At 38.9% G+C, this 15,406-nt stretch overlaps 1 protein-coding gene across 6 annotated transcripts in view; it reads right to left on the bottom strand.

Moving 5' to 3' along the window:
• Nucleotides 1-15,406, bottom strand: part of LOC140480072 (ecotropic viral integration site 5 protein homolog) — a 266,405-nt gene that overhangs the window by 168,780 nt on the left and 82,219 nt on the right. For 5 of the 6 annotated variants that reach the window (XM_072574675.1, XM_072574674.1, XM_072574677.1 and 2 more), the window contains 2 exons: nucleotides 13,212-13,401; nucleotides 8,344-8,568 (listed from right to left, as the gene is read on the bottom strand). In XM_072574675.1, the coding sequence (XP_072430776.1) occupies nucleotides 8,344-8,568; nucleotides 13,212-13,401 (415 nt within the window). The remainder of the gene's footprint in view (nucleotides 1-8,343; nucleotides 8,569-13,211; nucleotides 13,402-15,406) is intronic. The other variant, XM_072574679.1, reaches the window with a different exon arrangement.

Raw genomic sequence — 15,406 nt, 5'->3', positions numbered from 1 at the left:
GATAGTCGGGCCAAGGATGCTATCCTGAGGAAATCCTGCAGTGATTGTCTTGAAGCTAAGATGACTGACCTCCAACAACCATGACAAAATTCTTATGTGCCACTTATGATTCCAACCAACAGAGTGTTTCTCCTCAAAACCATGATTGCAGCTATACTTGGACTTCTTGATGCCACATTTGGTTGAATGAGGCGTGCTATCACTCAGATCTCATCTTGAGGGGAGGGGATGACCTAGTAGTAGTACTGGTAGACTATTATTCCAGAAAGTCAACTAATGTTCTGGGAATCTGGTTTGAATCCCATGACGGCAGATGGTGAAATCGAAATTCAATTAAAATTAAGAGTCTATTAATTACCAAGAAGCTATTGTCAGAAAATCCCATCTGGCTCACTAATATCTTTTGGAGAAGGAAATCTGTCATTCTCATGTAATCTGGCCTACACATGACTCCAGACCCACAATAACGTGGTTGACTCTCAACTACTTCGGTTGTAGGAAAAGTGTCAGAATGGGTTACAAGAGATAGGATTTATAATCATCTAGAAAGGAATAAGTTGATCAGGAATAGTCAACATGGTTTTATGAAGGTGTGTCATAAACCTCATTGAGTTCTTTGAGAAGATGACCAAACAGGTGGATGAGGTTAAAGCGGTTGATGTGGTGGATATGGATTTCAGTAAGGTACTCCTGGATGCTGCTTTCGTTCGAGAGAAGGTTGAGAAGTGACTTAATTGAGACATAGGAGATAATCAGAGAGTTAGATAGGTTGGACAGCGAGAGCCTTTTTCCTCGGATGGTGATGGCTAGTACGAGAGGACATAGCTTCAAATTGAGGGGTGAGAGATATAGGACAGATTTCAGAGGTAGTTTCTTTATTCCATTCTCGTCCATATGCCTATTCAATGACCATTTAAATTCCTGTCACGTTGGCGAGTCTACTACTGTTGCAGGAAGTGTGTGCCACATCCTTACTACTCTGAGTAAAGAAAGTGTAGGTTAGATGGGCTTCAGACTGATTTCACAGGTCGGAGCAACATTGAGGATCGAAGGGCCTGTACTGCGCTTTAATGTTCTACCCTCTGAAATAGCCTAGCAATCTGTACACTCTTTACACTCCTCCTTACAGCATCAGCTTTGTCTTATATCACTCCCCTTCCTTCTCTGCCTTTGCCTGCACCTTCTTTCTCTTCTGAGTGGACTTTCTGATTTTTTGTAATAGATATGCATTTCTGATTTTCTTTATTGTTTTCAGCTACCATCCCACCAGTCTTGGCATCCAACACATCAACATTAAACACTTCCATCAACTCCAACCAGACCCCACTACCAAGAATATTTTCCCTTCCCCACCTTTCCACCTTCCACAAGGACCATTCCCTTTGCCAATCCTTGGTTTGCACCACTCTTCCCACCAACTCCGGTCTCAGCCCCTCCCCCTCCCTTCCATTCCTCTGATTGACCCTTCCTTCCAGCCACCAACCGAATTCACTCCTCTCATTGACCAACCAGGTCGTACCCTCTACCTATGTTCACTTATCCCAACTCACAACCCTGCGTCCCCACCCCCTTTATCTGCAGCTCCTCTTCCACCCACCCCTAGTCCTGAAGGGTTACACTTGAAACATTGCCTTCTCCACTTCCTGATGCTGCTTGTCTACCTTCTTTCTCTTCAGTTAACAATCTAATTCAGATAATTCCATCTTGAATGCATCAATTGCACCTGCCTCCATCACACTCACAGTACATTCCAGATCCAAACAATTCATATGAAAGAGCATTTTTCTCTTGGTGCCAATTAACTTAAATCTGCGGTCTAATCTTCTCAATCCTTCCATCATGGGGAGGATTCACACTACCTGCTCTGTTCAGGCTCACGATTTTGAATACATCCATTAAACCACCACTCAACTTTCTTTTCTCCACGGAAAACTACCCTAAGTTCTGCTATTTGTTCACATAACTGAAGTTTCTCCTCCCTCAACACATTTTTCATTAACCTTTTGCATAGTTTCTCTGGGGCCTTCATATTCTTCCCGAAGACTGACGCCCAGAACCTGAGGCTGACTGAGAATCTTATGCAAGTTAAAACATAATTTCCTTATTTCTGTACTTAATGGTCTTAATAATAACCTTCAATATTGTATACTTTATTAAGCACGAACTTATCCTGTCCTGCCATTTGTAATGACTTATGTGCATATACACCGTCACAACTGCGCAATTCATTGCAGATTTTTAAGAAGCTGTCAAAAGAATATTTCAGCAATCTGTTAGATTGTTTAATAGACCTGAAATCAACCAGTGTTGTAGCAGCAGTAATCACAGAGCTATCTAGAACTTGATTAACCTTTGGAAACATAATCAGTCTTTCTAAAGTTCTGAGAACTTAAAACTTCCTAAACAAGAGACAGAAAACAATTACAAGATAGGGCAATGGCCATCTGAAATTGACTAAGCAGCCATTTTTCTTGAGTTGTGATAAAGAAAGTTTGCAAAAGCCATTTTGTGCAGTACCACAAGGAAAAACTCAGAGGGTTCTTAACCAAAGAGGAAGCCACTGAAAGATCAACTGCTATTCTGCCAAGAGCACCGGCAATGTGAAAGTACTGTGACTGCAGAACTCGTGAGGAACAAGAAACCCTCTGATCTGTCCCAAGTTCTGCTTACCTATACAAGCAAACATTAACTGTCTAACTACAGAAGTCAATACAGCTGTTGAATTTGACTTCAGATAGAAAAACTTCAAGAAACATCGAGACCTCCAATGAGCTTAGCCATTGATCTGTCATTCATAAGTATCTTTTATCTATATCTACTTTTAATCTCGTTTTATATATATCATAGTTTGAGCTCAAAACCTAAGTTTTACTTGAATAACTACAATAGTTCTATGATAAACCAACCTTTAGTTTGTCAAAGACTAAACTTTGCTGCTGGCTATTAAGGTGAAACACTTGAAAATTGAAAGGAGGCTACACATAAGGTGATACAAGTTCTTAGTTCGGGGATCATTCAGAAGATAAGCCTGCTGTGGTCTTTCTAATCCTACATTTCCTTTATTTTGTCTCAGCTTTCTTCGTACCAAAATTAAATTAATACATCTACTTTAAACTTAACCTGACTTTTGGCCATCTTTTCCACCAACTTTTCTAGATCTTTTTGAAATCCTATACCATCCTCCTTACAGTTCATATTATTTCCAATATTATATTATCTGCAAATTTTGAAATTGTTTCTTGTACACCAAGGTCTTGGTCAATTATATATACACATACCCACATATATACACACACAAATATCATGAAAAGGAGGCATACCAACACAGAACCTACCTGAGAATTTCAAAATAAGCCTCCCTCTAGGCTGAAAAACATCCAGTAGTCATTCGTTTCTGTTCCTGTCACTGAACTAGTTTCCGTACTGCTCCTGTCCCTCTTATTCAATGAGCTTCAAATTTACTCTCAAATCTATTGTGTGGCACTTCACCAAATGATATTTCCAATTCTATCAATTATGTCATCATCAACTCTGTTGCCCAAAAGAACTCAAGCGAGTTAAAAATCATTGCCAGCAACAAATCACGTTGGCTTGTCCTACGTAATATGCAATTATCTGAGTGGTCAAAAAAATCACCTTGCTGTTGTGTATCAGAAGGTCCATAAAAGGTCTTTAACCAACATGGATGCCAAATGACAGCTGTCTTAACTATCAAAACGTAACAGTGATATTCACATAACATCTGTGTCTTAGAGGACTGTTCCTTGTACACCAATCTGGAGGATTCCTTATAGAACTGTTGTGCAGTACTGGGTTATCTTTAACTGAAGTTTGACTGAGAAGACTCCTGTGAAGCTCCTCAGGATATTTTTCAATTTTAAGGGACCACACAACTCCAAATTGTTGTATAATCACCAACTAACATACCCAGTAAGCCATATCTTTTTCTCTTTCTCCCTGCTAAGAGTGAAGTATAAACTTTTAAGGCAATTTTTTTTTGCCAATTAAAAAACATCACTTCCAATCAGCCTCAATTATACAAAGCTTCCAATTGCTTTGATTTGCATTCCTTCAGCTCTTTTCACATGATGGCTTCAAGGATCCTTTCCCTAGGGTGGGAAATTCAAAACCAAGGGACATATTTTTAAGGTGAGAGGAGAAAGATTTAAAAAGATTTAAACATTTTCACACACAGAGTAGTTTGTGTGTGGAATGAATGGCCACAGAAAGAGGCAGATGCAGATACAGTTACAACAGTTAAAAGACATTTGGAAAAGGTTCATGAGTACAAAAGGTTTGGAGGGTTGGGGTGAAGGGCAGCCAGGTGGGAGTAGTTTAGTTTGGGAACATAGTCAGTGTGGACTGGTTGGACTGAAGGCTCTTTCCATGTTGTCTGACTCTATGATCACTCTCCTATAGTGACTAAAATGCTCCTTTGATCAAAATTATAACGTGGTTATTAAAAAAAACATTTTTCAATTCAAACATTTTGTCAATTGCATTGTGCATGAGTGAGAAGTCTACTTTTACATAAAATAAGATTTTATCTGTCTCATGGATATTATCTGTATCTCATGCAATAAAGTGAATGTGATAAAAGCTATGATACTTGATGAAATTAATTAGAAACTTACCAAGTGTTTTAAATAGGTGTTGAACATGAATTCTGAATTGTTCTGACAGCCAAGCAAGGTTTAAAGTGGTTTGAAATAGTAGATTTAGGATGAAGCATGTGGCAAACCACATATCCTGAATGATATATTAGGTAGTGAAGTGGTAGGGTGCAAGCTGATGCGACATGCATAGGAGAGCAAGAGACCATTTAATCTAATGCAGCATGAATGGAAAAGAGACAAATAGATGGAAGTGAGCTAGTAGAAAGGCAATACTGTAGTTGTCCTGAAGGAGAAAGAAAAGCAAGAAATGCAAAGATAGGTAAAGTGAAAAAAACGCACAAAGATCAAAACAAAAGTTATACATTTTCCAAACCATGTCTGTTCATCAATTCTTCATAGACTACTTTTTTTAACGTCTTCTCATTACGTATTGAAGTATTGTATCTGTGTAACTTAAGTATTGCTGTAAAATGGCATATTGTCAAAATATTTTACCTCGCATTTTGTAAGAATACCAATGTAAAGGGTATATGATATACTTCATAATAAGTGAAATTGCACATTTTGACCTACTAATGTGGAGAGATGGTAAAGTAGTAATCAAGATGGAAGAAACTGCTCATGCTCTCAAGTTGTTGAACTCAAGCGCTGAGTTCTGAAGGTTATGCAGGGCCGAAATAGAAAAAGAGGTGTTGTTTCTCCAGCTTGCGAAGAGCTTCACTGGAACACTCATTATCCTTGAATGGAAACGTTGGCATGGGAGTAGGATGGCTTATTGAAATGGCAAACAACTGGAAAATCAGCACAGCTCAACTACTTTTCCCCTTTCGAAGTTTCTCCAGCTGAATCTCTACTTTCCCACCATTAGCACCTCCTCTATCTTTGCTCTGAGCATCTTCATCATTTAGAAGTACATAATCTCATCCCCCTCCAAAGCTCATCAGCAGGAGATTGAAATTTGACCATAAGCTTTGTGCAGAACCAGAGGAGCATACCCCAAAGCCTATTTACACAATCAATTCCAAGGTAGATATACTGAAAACAACAAATGCTGGAGATCACAGTGGGTTAGTCAACATCCATGGAGTGAGAGCAAACTAATATAGAACAGTACATCACATACAGGCCCTTCAGCCCTCGACGTTGTGCCGACCTTTCTTCTGACTCTAAGATCAGACTAACCTACATACCCGCAGAAGTGGATAGTGCAGATGCTGGAGATTAGAGTGGTGCTGGAAAAGCACAGCAGGTCAGACAGCATCCGAGGATCAGGAAAATTGACATTTTGGGCAAAAGCCCTTCACCAGGAATGGGGCGGGGGGTGTAGAGCCCTAACATGAATCGAGGCTGACCGGGAGATTCTCTTGCTCATTTTTTCACTGGGAGTATAGAAGATGGAGTGGTGACCTTATAGAAGCTTTTAAAATCATGAGGGGCACAGATAATGTGAATAGTCAAGGTCTTTTTCCCCAAGGTAACAGAATCCAAAACTAGGGGGCAGACTTTTAAGGTGAAAGGAGAAAGATTTGAGAGACCCGAGGGGCAAAGTTTTCACACAGAGAGTAGTTCATATGTAGAATGAACTGCCAGATGAAGCGGTATGTGCAGGTACAGTTACAACATTTAAAAGACATTTGGACAAGTCCATAAATAGGAAAGATTTAGAGGGATATGGGCCAAACACAAGCAAATGCGACGAGTTTAGTTTGGGAAATTTGGTTGGTATGGATGAGTTGGTCTGAAGGGTCTTTCCATTCTATGACTCTATTTATTCCACTAAGTCTCTCCTCTTTTGTCAACAATTCATTTGGAAATGAAAATTGGCACAACTTTGGGTATACTACACCCTTAGAGAAATTCACACCTATTGTAGTCCACTTGCCAATAAATCAGCACTCTCTTCTTATATAACATGCTGTTCACCTTTACATTAGGACATTAGCCAGAATGCCAATGTCTGCACAATGAAAGGTTTTGACAAAATGTTTCAGCGGTTCTCTGCTACCAAATGACTATTTGCATTCCTATGTACAGAATCTCTTATTTTTGTAAATATAGCATTTTCTTTGGAAGAACTACATAAGATTATTATTAACTAGATTATACTTTGTTCTCTTTTTTTAAACAGAACAGACTTGAGCCACAAAATCTTTTAAGCAACCTTCAAAATGATGGAAATCTGAAATGTTCTTCAAAAAAGCTTTTTCTTCACTGTAATATGAAAAATGATCTTTCCAAATTAAGCAATTCAACTGATAGCAACGCAACTGAATTCCAGGTCAATAACTGGACTACATTTAATTTCATGGCCAGGAAAGTACTGCACACTAGGAATAGAGGAACACCAAGCAGATACTGACATATGTTTTTCAGTCTACCTGATTTCTCTTGACACAAAAAAAATTGAGACAAAAGCTGGCTGATGTACCTTTTATATTTTGCATTATTCAATGTTGAATTTTACTCCCAAAATTCCTAGTTCTGTGTTACACAGATAAAGAAATTTCAAAACACAAAACGCACATTGTACATTTATATTTTGAAGTTGTCTGCACTTTCAAACACTAGCTTCTACAGGAAGTTTCATCTGGCTGCATGGCATGGTGGCTTGATGGTTAGCACTGCTGTCTCAAAGCACCAGAGACTCAGGATCAATTCCAGCCTAGGCTGTCTTGCAAACTTCAAACAGACATTCTGTGTCTGCTTGGGTTCTGGTCAGCTGCTCCAGTTTCCTCCTACAATCCAAAGATGTGCAGGTTAAGTAGATTAGCCATGTTAAATTGCTCAGTAGTGTACAGGGATCTGTAGGCTAGGTGGATTAGCCTTGACAAATGAGGGGTAATGAGGATAGGGTGGGGTGCTCTTTGGAGGGTGGTGCAGACTTGATGAACCTAATGGCCTCTTGCTGCACTGTGGGGCCACTATGCATTCTACAATGCCCGTTGTGAAGCATATTCCAATACTCAATCAGCCCAGTAGCAGTCAAGCAACTTGCTTGTTTCTGCAAAGGTAACTTTCATCATCTAAACATATATATTCAGCAAGTAAATTATTAGTGAGTACTCAAAAACGGGTTTTAAAAACTGCTGGGTATTTGAGGCCCAAGCTGACTAACTTTAAAGATGCAGTCTCTAACTTTAGTGTCAATTATGTAGGACAGATGTAACTGCTCATATTACTTCTGATGTTTCCATGGCAATTTCACCACCCCCACAGCATTCATAGACCCTTTAAATAAGCAAACAGTAATTATGTTTTAGCTCTGCATATGATTTTCCACCTCAGGGCTAACCTTTAAATTCAGTACATACTAATGGAGTCATATTTTCTCTTCCACTTGGAAGGATCTTCTACAAATGAGTTTGAAATCATCAATGCAGTTTCTGTGAAGGTATCACTGTGCAACACAAGCGCTGACAATTTAATCTTAAACTGGACAGGCCAAAATCATACAGAAAATAAAAATTCACACGGACACACAAGGTGTTTTTCTGGATATAACATCAAGACATTCCTTAAATAAAATGAAACTTTCCTGTGCATCAAGGTGTATTTTTCTTAGCCTCAAGGAGAAGGGAAAAATATTTTAACTGTGCACTGTTGCAACAACATCCCTTTTGAAGTTTGTTTCTTGCTCAAATTACAAATTTACTTTAAAATGTAGGGAGACTCCTTGTAATCAAGAGGCTGCACTTCATAAGTAATTACGTTTAAATGACAAGTTTACCTTCATAACATTAAATAGAACCTCCTGTCCCAGGCTGTCTTTCTCTTTGAAAAAATCATGCTCTGGATACGTTCTAGCAATGTCTCTTCTTATAAGTTTTTCACATGGCGAGGTCATCTTCAATAACTCTGAATACTGGTCTTTAATAGGCATATTTTGAGCATTGCATAGTAGCTGCCACACGATAGCTCGAAAATGATGAGGAATCCCCTTTCGAACAAGTTCCTGAAAGGTACAGAAAATAATTTCAAATTCTCAGTTTGTGCTTTTTTTTTACTGGAAGTTTGTTTAACCTAGCTGTTGCACAGAGAGAGAAATTAGTGCTGTAATGTATTAGAATTTGTAACCCCTTAAGTTACAACCAAAGAAATGGCTCAGCTTTCTAGGATTGTCAACGCGCTTTGTCCAATAAACATAACAGTTTCAGCTCTGAGAGGGTGCAACAATACCAAAGCTGTAATAGCTATTGAAGAATACTGTTATAACATGATTCCCAACAGCATTGGAAAAATTATGGCAATATTAATAACAATGGTGCCAACTTGGAGACTGATACCTAAAATTGGTACAGAACCAGCATTATATTGACAGCTCAGAACACTCCCTGACCTGCACAACCTGGTTACTCACCAGCAATTTTCCTGACATCAACTGATTCCTGAACAGCTAACATATGAATTTTCTTATTTTATGTCAGCTCAACTTATTTCGGAGAATATTTAGTTCTGAGACAAAGTTATGGATTCAAACCTCAACGTAGATGTGTTCACATATTCCCTCTCACCTGACATTTCAATGCAGTACTGAAAGAGGGCTGTGTTGTCAGAAATGTAACCTGCGAGATGAAACGTTAAGAACACCTGTCTATCAATTCAGGATCAGATTTCCAAGTTTTTCTATTGCTCTGTCCAACATTTTTCCCAACCTGATCATTTATTAATTTACTCTTTGCAGGGTCTTGCTGTGCACACATGAACTGGTATGTTTGTTCCCTTAACAGTGACTGAATTTTTCATTGTAAAGTGCCTTCGGCCATCCAAAGGAAATAAAAAGCAGTCTTGGAGCAAATATTTGCCATAATGATGCATAATTTAAGGAAATTTACACTGACAATTTTTTTCCATATTCATTCATGGGCTGTGGGTGCCGCTGGCTGGCCAGCAGTTATTGCCCGCCCTCAGTTGCCCTTGAGAAGGCAGTGGGGAACATAGAACATAGAACATAGAACATAGAACAATACAGCACAGAACAGGCCCTTCGGCCCACGATGTTGTGCCGAACTTCTATCCTAGATTAAGCACCCATCCATGTACCTATCCAAATGCCGCTTAAAGGTCGCCAATGAATCTGACTCTACCACTCCCACGGGCAGCGCATTCCATGCCCCCACCACTCTCTGGGTGAAGAACCCACCCCTGACATCTCCCCTATACCTTCCACCCTTCACCTTAAATTTATGTCCCCTTGTAACACTCTGTTGTACCCGGGGAAAAAGTTTCTGACTGTCTACTCTATCTATTCCTCTGATCATCTTATAAACCTCTATCAAGTCACCCCTCATCCTTCGCCGTTCCAACGAGAAAAGGCCGAGAACTCTCAACCTATCCTCGTACGACCTACTCTCCATTCCAGGCAACATCCTGGTAAATCTTCTCTGCACCCTCTCCAAAGCTTCCACATCTTTCCTAAAGTGAGGCGACCAGAACTGCACACAGTACTCCAAATGTGGCCTAACCAAAGTCCTGTACAGCTGCAACATCACCTCACGACTCTTGAATTCAATCCCTCTGCTAATGAACGATAATACTCCATAGGCCTTCTTACAAACTCTATCCACCTGAGTGGCAACTTTCAAAGATCTATGTACGTAGACCCCAAGATCCCTCTGTTCCTCCACCTGACCAAGAACCCTACCATTAACCCTGTATTCCGCATTCTTATTTGTTCTTCCAAAATGGACAACTTCACACTTGGCAGGGTTGAACTCCATCTGCCACTCCTCAGCCCAGCTCTGCATCATATCTAAGTCCCTCTGCAGCCGACAACAGCCCTCCTCACTGTCCACAACTCCACCTATCTTTGTATCATCTGCAAATTTACTGACCCACCCTTCGACTCCCTCATCTAAGTCATTAATAAAAATTACAAACAGCAGAGGACCCAGAACTGATCCCTGCGGAACTCCACTTGTAACTGGACTCCATGCTGAATATTTACCATCTACTACCACTCTCTGACTTCGACCGGTTAGCCAGTTTTCTATCCAATTGGCCAAATTTCCCTCTATCCCATGCCTCCTGACTTTCCGCATAAGCCTACCATGGGGAACCTTATCAAATGCCTTACTAAAATCCATGTACACTACATCCACTGCTCTACCCTCATCCACATGCTTGGTCACCTCCTCGAAGACATTAAGACATTATTGTGGTTTAATTTTCATGAATCCAAGCAAAATGTATTATATCTCTAAGGATAGCCAAAGTAACTTTAAATGAAAACCTTTTCTAAAACAAATATGAAGCACACCATCAATTCTACAATCAACCTAACAAACAAGAGTCAAAGTGAATTGTCCGTAAATAAAAAGGGGCCTTTTAACTGCCAAATCAATGTTGACTCACATTTCTTAACAATTGCACTATCTTACAGTTTGAACTCTTAAAACTGGATCCTGTTTGTTGTCTATTATTCCAAACAACTCTACAATAATTACATTAATCATATCAATATTTGGATCAGTGTCAGGTTAATTACTTCATCACACTGGCAGAGCAATAATGTTATTACTATGAAACAATCTTATTCTCAGTTGTCAATTAACTAATTTTTATAGTAAAAATTGAAACACTTGGTAATTAAAGGGTTACTCATTACACCACAGCATGCAGTGGAAATATAGGTCATTCATTACTTGTTATTGGCTCAAAACCCTGGAGTTCATCCCAAATAGCAAAACAGTGGAAATGTTTAGGAAATGGCTCTCAAAGGTAATCTGGGGTTGATGCACACACATCCCAGAAACTAATATTAAAATTTATAGATTTGACTGCAATTTTTGGACAAGCTATATTGTATTTCACATGAACTTTCATGACATCAAAACTCCTCATATGCAGAACAGAGTGGTTGCTCATGCATGTTGGTGAGCAGGCAACTTTTTTTTTCTTGTCAGAAGAAAATTAGAAGTTGAAAGTCCAGTTTGTAATAGTTTCAAGAGATGAACTTTTTGAGTTGGTAGTTAGCTCATATCTCCAAGCAATGAAATCTTACATCTGTTTCTTAGAGTCATTTTACATTGACAAGTTGGTTTGCCTCCTATTCAAAGAAATCTTTCAGGTTGGGTATCATTGGATTGGACTTGGATGTGAAATGGAGAGTAATTTACTGAACTTTTGGAAATGCAAGGACTAGATCATGGTACTCACTTACTGACTTCTTAATATGTCTGTCTTTCCATACACCATAGCATAAACAAATTGGGAAGTTTACAATAAACAGTGCAGTCAATGGAGGCAAACTCAAAACTTTCACTGCCTTTGCCCAAATTGATACTGTTAGTTTAATAAGTACAAAACGAGTTTGTATCAACTCAAAAGTAGTATTTTTATAGTTGGAACTTTTCCAAGCCCAGCAATGCATCACTTCCAATCCTTATTAAGTGGAACACCCCCAAATCAAATCTCTTCCAGACAGAACAAACAAAGTCAAAGCAGGAGCTCCACGAGCCTTACTCCCCCTAGCCCCATTCCCTCCCATTAATCTCTCAGCATCCCTGGACCACAAGCCCCATTCCTGATGAAGGGCTTAAGCCCGAAACATCGATTCTCCTACTCCTCAGATGCTGCCTGACCTGCTGCGGTTTTTCAGCACTACACACTTGGCTACTCCTAATATTAGCATCAAATAATAAGTAAATTTGTTTTCCTGTTAAAAATTGCAATTGTTCGAGGTTTTGAGATTGTTTTACTGATAACAATCTGAAGATGAGTGGAAGGGATATAGCCTTAAAGTGAAGCTCACTGAAGCTTACTTCACGATTTAATCAGATAATGGCTAAACTGCATCTCAACGCCATTTTCCCAATACAGTACTTCATCTTTTTTGTTAACCTTATCAAAGATCCAACTTCAGTCAAGAAAGTTCAACCCAAATTCCAAAGCTTTTTGCATGGGAGAGGTCCATATTTCCAACACCATTTGTTTGAAAAGTTGTTTAATATATTACTTCTATTTGAACATACTCAGATTGTAAAACTGTGTCCCTTGTCCTCAAGTCTGGCACAAAAGAAAATAGCACCCTGTTACAAAACTTCTGAATCTTTGACCATTTTAAATATTCTGAATCGATTGCCTTAAACATTTCAAACAATATGCAGAATTAGATAATCAGTCTTCGTAAATTAATTCGAGATCTTTGTGCACTGCACACGTTGGAAACAAACTACGATGGTCATTAACCAAATACCATTTATATGGGTGCTTTATCAATGAAGGAAATCAGCAGAACATCACAGCCACGCGTTATCCTAGATTTAAGAATGAGGCTGTACACATTGGTCTACACTGCATGTCAGAATATCCGAGGTAATAACATTAAATGCCTACTTCCAACAGATCTTCAGTTGTTGCTATGACCACATGCTCAACAGAATTTAAATGATATTTACTGCTTGTCAAAGATCAGCAGTAGCATTCAACACCACGGAACAGTGATGTTTCAATAGTGCAACAAACGGACTGTACAAAGAGATAAATTCTGAAGTTAAAACATAGCTCCTTTTTCGAAAAGCTACCCAATAGATTTTATACCCTACCATTTAAAATATCAGGAAAATAGGAAAAGCACCACTGGTTTCTGGTCCTTACCCTCATCTGCTTCTCTTTCTTTTTCCGTACATCATCCCACTCGTTCACAATTCTTCCCCAGAGGATCCAGGAATCTTCTTCCAGGTGGCTTAGATTACTTGAAGCAGAAGAACTAGATACCAATGAAGATCCACTATTTCGGCGAGATCCATTTACAGATTTCAAAGACTTGCTATCAGTCTCCAAAAGCCTGCACCAAAACATTGAGTCTTTTAAATGAAAGTGAAGTGAATATCAGATTATGCTACTAAAGGCAGAGACGCATAATCATTGCAGTGAAGTATCTGTTTTGTCATTTCTATAATTCAATTTAATTACTAAAGCAAAGAGAATGGTTAAGGAACAAAGTTTTTATGATATCAAGAGGTCACTGCAATAACCAAGGGAGCTACAGTTTTACATTGTGTGGCATGTCTTGCTGATGAAGTATCCAATTTTTCTGTTCTTTTAAATCCTATTTTAGTCTTAGCCTGAGTGAGTCATTCTTAATTAATGCTGGGAAATGTCTGAGCGACTTAAGGCAACAGACAGGGAAAGTAAACCAGCACAGAAAGTTGCATTAAAAAGGTAATAAAAAGTTGACGAGTTGGATGCCAATTCTTCTGTAATTCATTATACTATAAAAATATATTTATTCTTGGCCCTATAAATCTGACTAAAATAATTTTTCCTACTCAATTACATCGACAGCGCTGTCAGCCCCAGCAAAATAATTTAGAGGGAGATTTGCAATCAAGATAAAGTTGCCTGGACAGATTTAAGCTTGATTACCTAAGTTTTTGTTTCTAATGATGTTTGCTCTAGAATGGTTATTGCACACAGATAGCTGGTCAGAAAAAAGACATCTGAAGGCTGAGCAAATTTTGAAGTACAGAGGCTCATAACATTGCAGTTCAATTGTCAGTGAGGTCAGACGTTCCTTAAAACATTTTTCTGTGCATTTCTGATTATAGCATTGTAAAAGTACTGACAGGAAAGCATCAAGTCCAATTTATTATTTTGATTTATAAAATCAAAACAATTTAAGCTAAGTATTTTAATGCAATTTTCACAGGAAAAGTAACACATTTACATTCATTGAAATGGGGTGACACACTCTCCTGTTCCCACACTCGTTTTGCGATCCAGGAACTTAAGACTCAGCATAAACCATGCCACTGCACAGCTAGCAATCTATGAAAAACGTTTTGTGCATTCATTATAGTTTAAAAAGCGATAAAGATGTACAACAAAAAAGTAAGAGAAATCTACCAACACTTTCCAGAGGAAAAGGAGGCAACAAATAGATATAGCTCAGTCGAGTAACTGAGCAAAGATATAGGGGAGATGGTAGCATAGTGGCAATATTACCATAATAGTAACCCAGAGGCCCTGAATAATACTCTGGTGATAGGTTCTTACATGGCAGACAGCAAACTTTCATTCAATAAAACAGTCTGCAATTATATTGTTAAGTACTGTTAAATGCTAACCCGCTGTTGACTGCCATAAAAACTCGGATGATTCACTATGGTCCTTTAGGAAAAAGAAACTACTGCCCTTACCTCATCTGCTCCATACATGGCTCTAAACAGAGAGCAATTAATTGTCCCTCGAACTGAGTAGCTTTCTAGGGCCATAAATTGGATGGGCAACAAATGCTGGTCCATTCAAATGCACCCACATCCCATCAATGAATTAGAGACAAAAATAATAATTTGGGAAAATATGAAATTGTCTTTCTGGTAGTTAAAATAAAAAGCATACAGGTCATTCCGCTAGAACGCACATTCTGTTAATACGAATTCGCTATAACACAATTGACAAGTTGGGGTCACTGTTTCTAAAGCATGAACTTTTAAAGCATGTATTAGTAATAAGACCATAAGACAGAAGAGTGGAAGTAAGGTCATTCAACCCATCAAGTCCACTCCGCCATTCAATTATGGCTTATGGGCATTTCAATGCCACTTACCTGCATTCTCCCCATATCGCTTAATTCCTTGCAAGATTAATAATTTATTGACCTCTGCCCTGAAGACATTTAATGTCCCAGCCTCCACTATGCTCCATGGCAATGAATTCCACAGGCCCACCACTCTCTGACTGTAGAAATGTCTCCTCATTTCAGTTTTAAATTGACCCCCTCTAATTCTAAGGCTGTGCCCACGGGTCCGAGTATCCCCACCTGACGGAAACAACTTCCCAGCGTCCAC

The sequence above is a fragment of the Chiloscyllium punctatum genome, chromosome 7 (genome assembly GCF_047496795.1).
Source record: "Chiloscyllium punctatum isolate Juve2018m chromosome 7, sChiPun1.3, whole genome shotgun sequence".
NCBI lineage: Eukaryota > Metazoa > Chordata > Chondrichthyes > Orectolobiformes > Hemiscylliidae > Chiloscyllium > Chiloscyllium punctatum.
The sequence above is the reverse complement of the archived record's forward strand: the minus strand, read 5'-3'. Positions and strand labels throughout refer to the sequence as shown.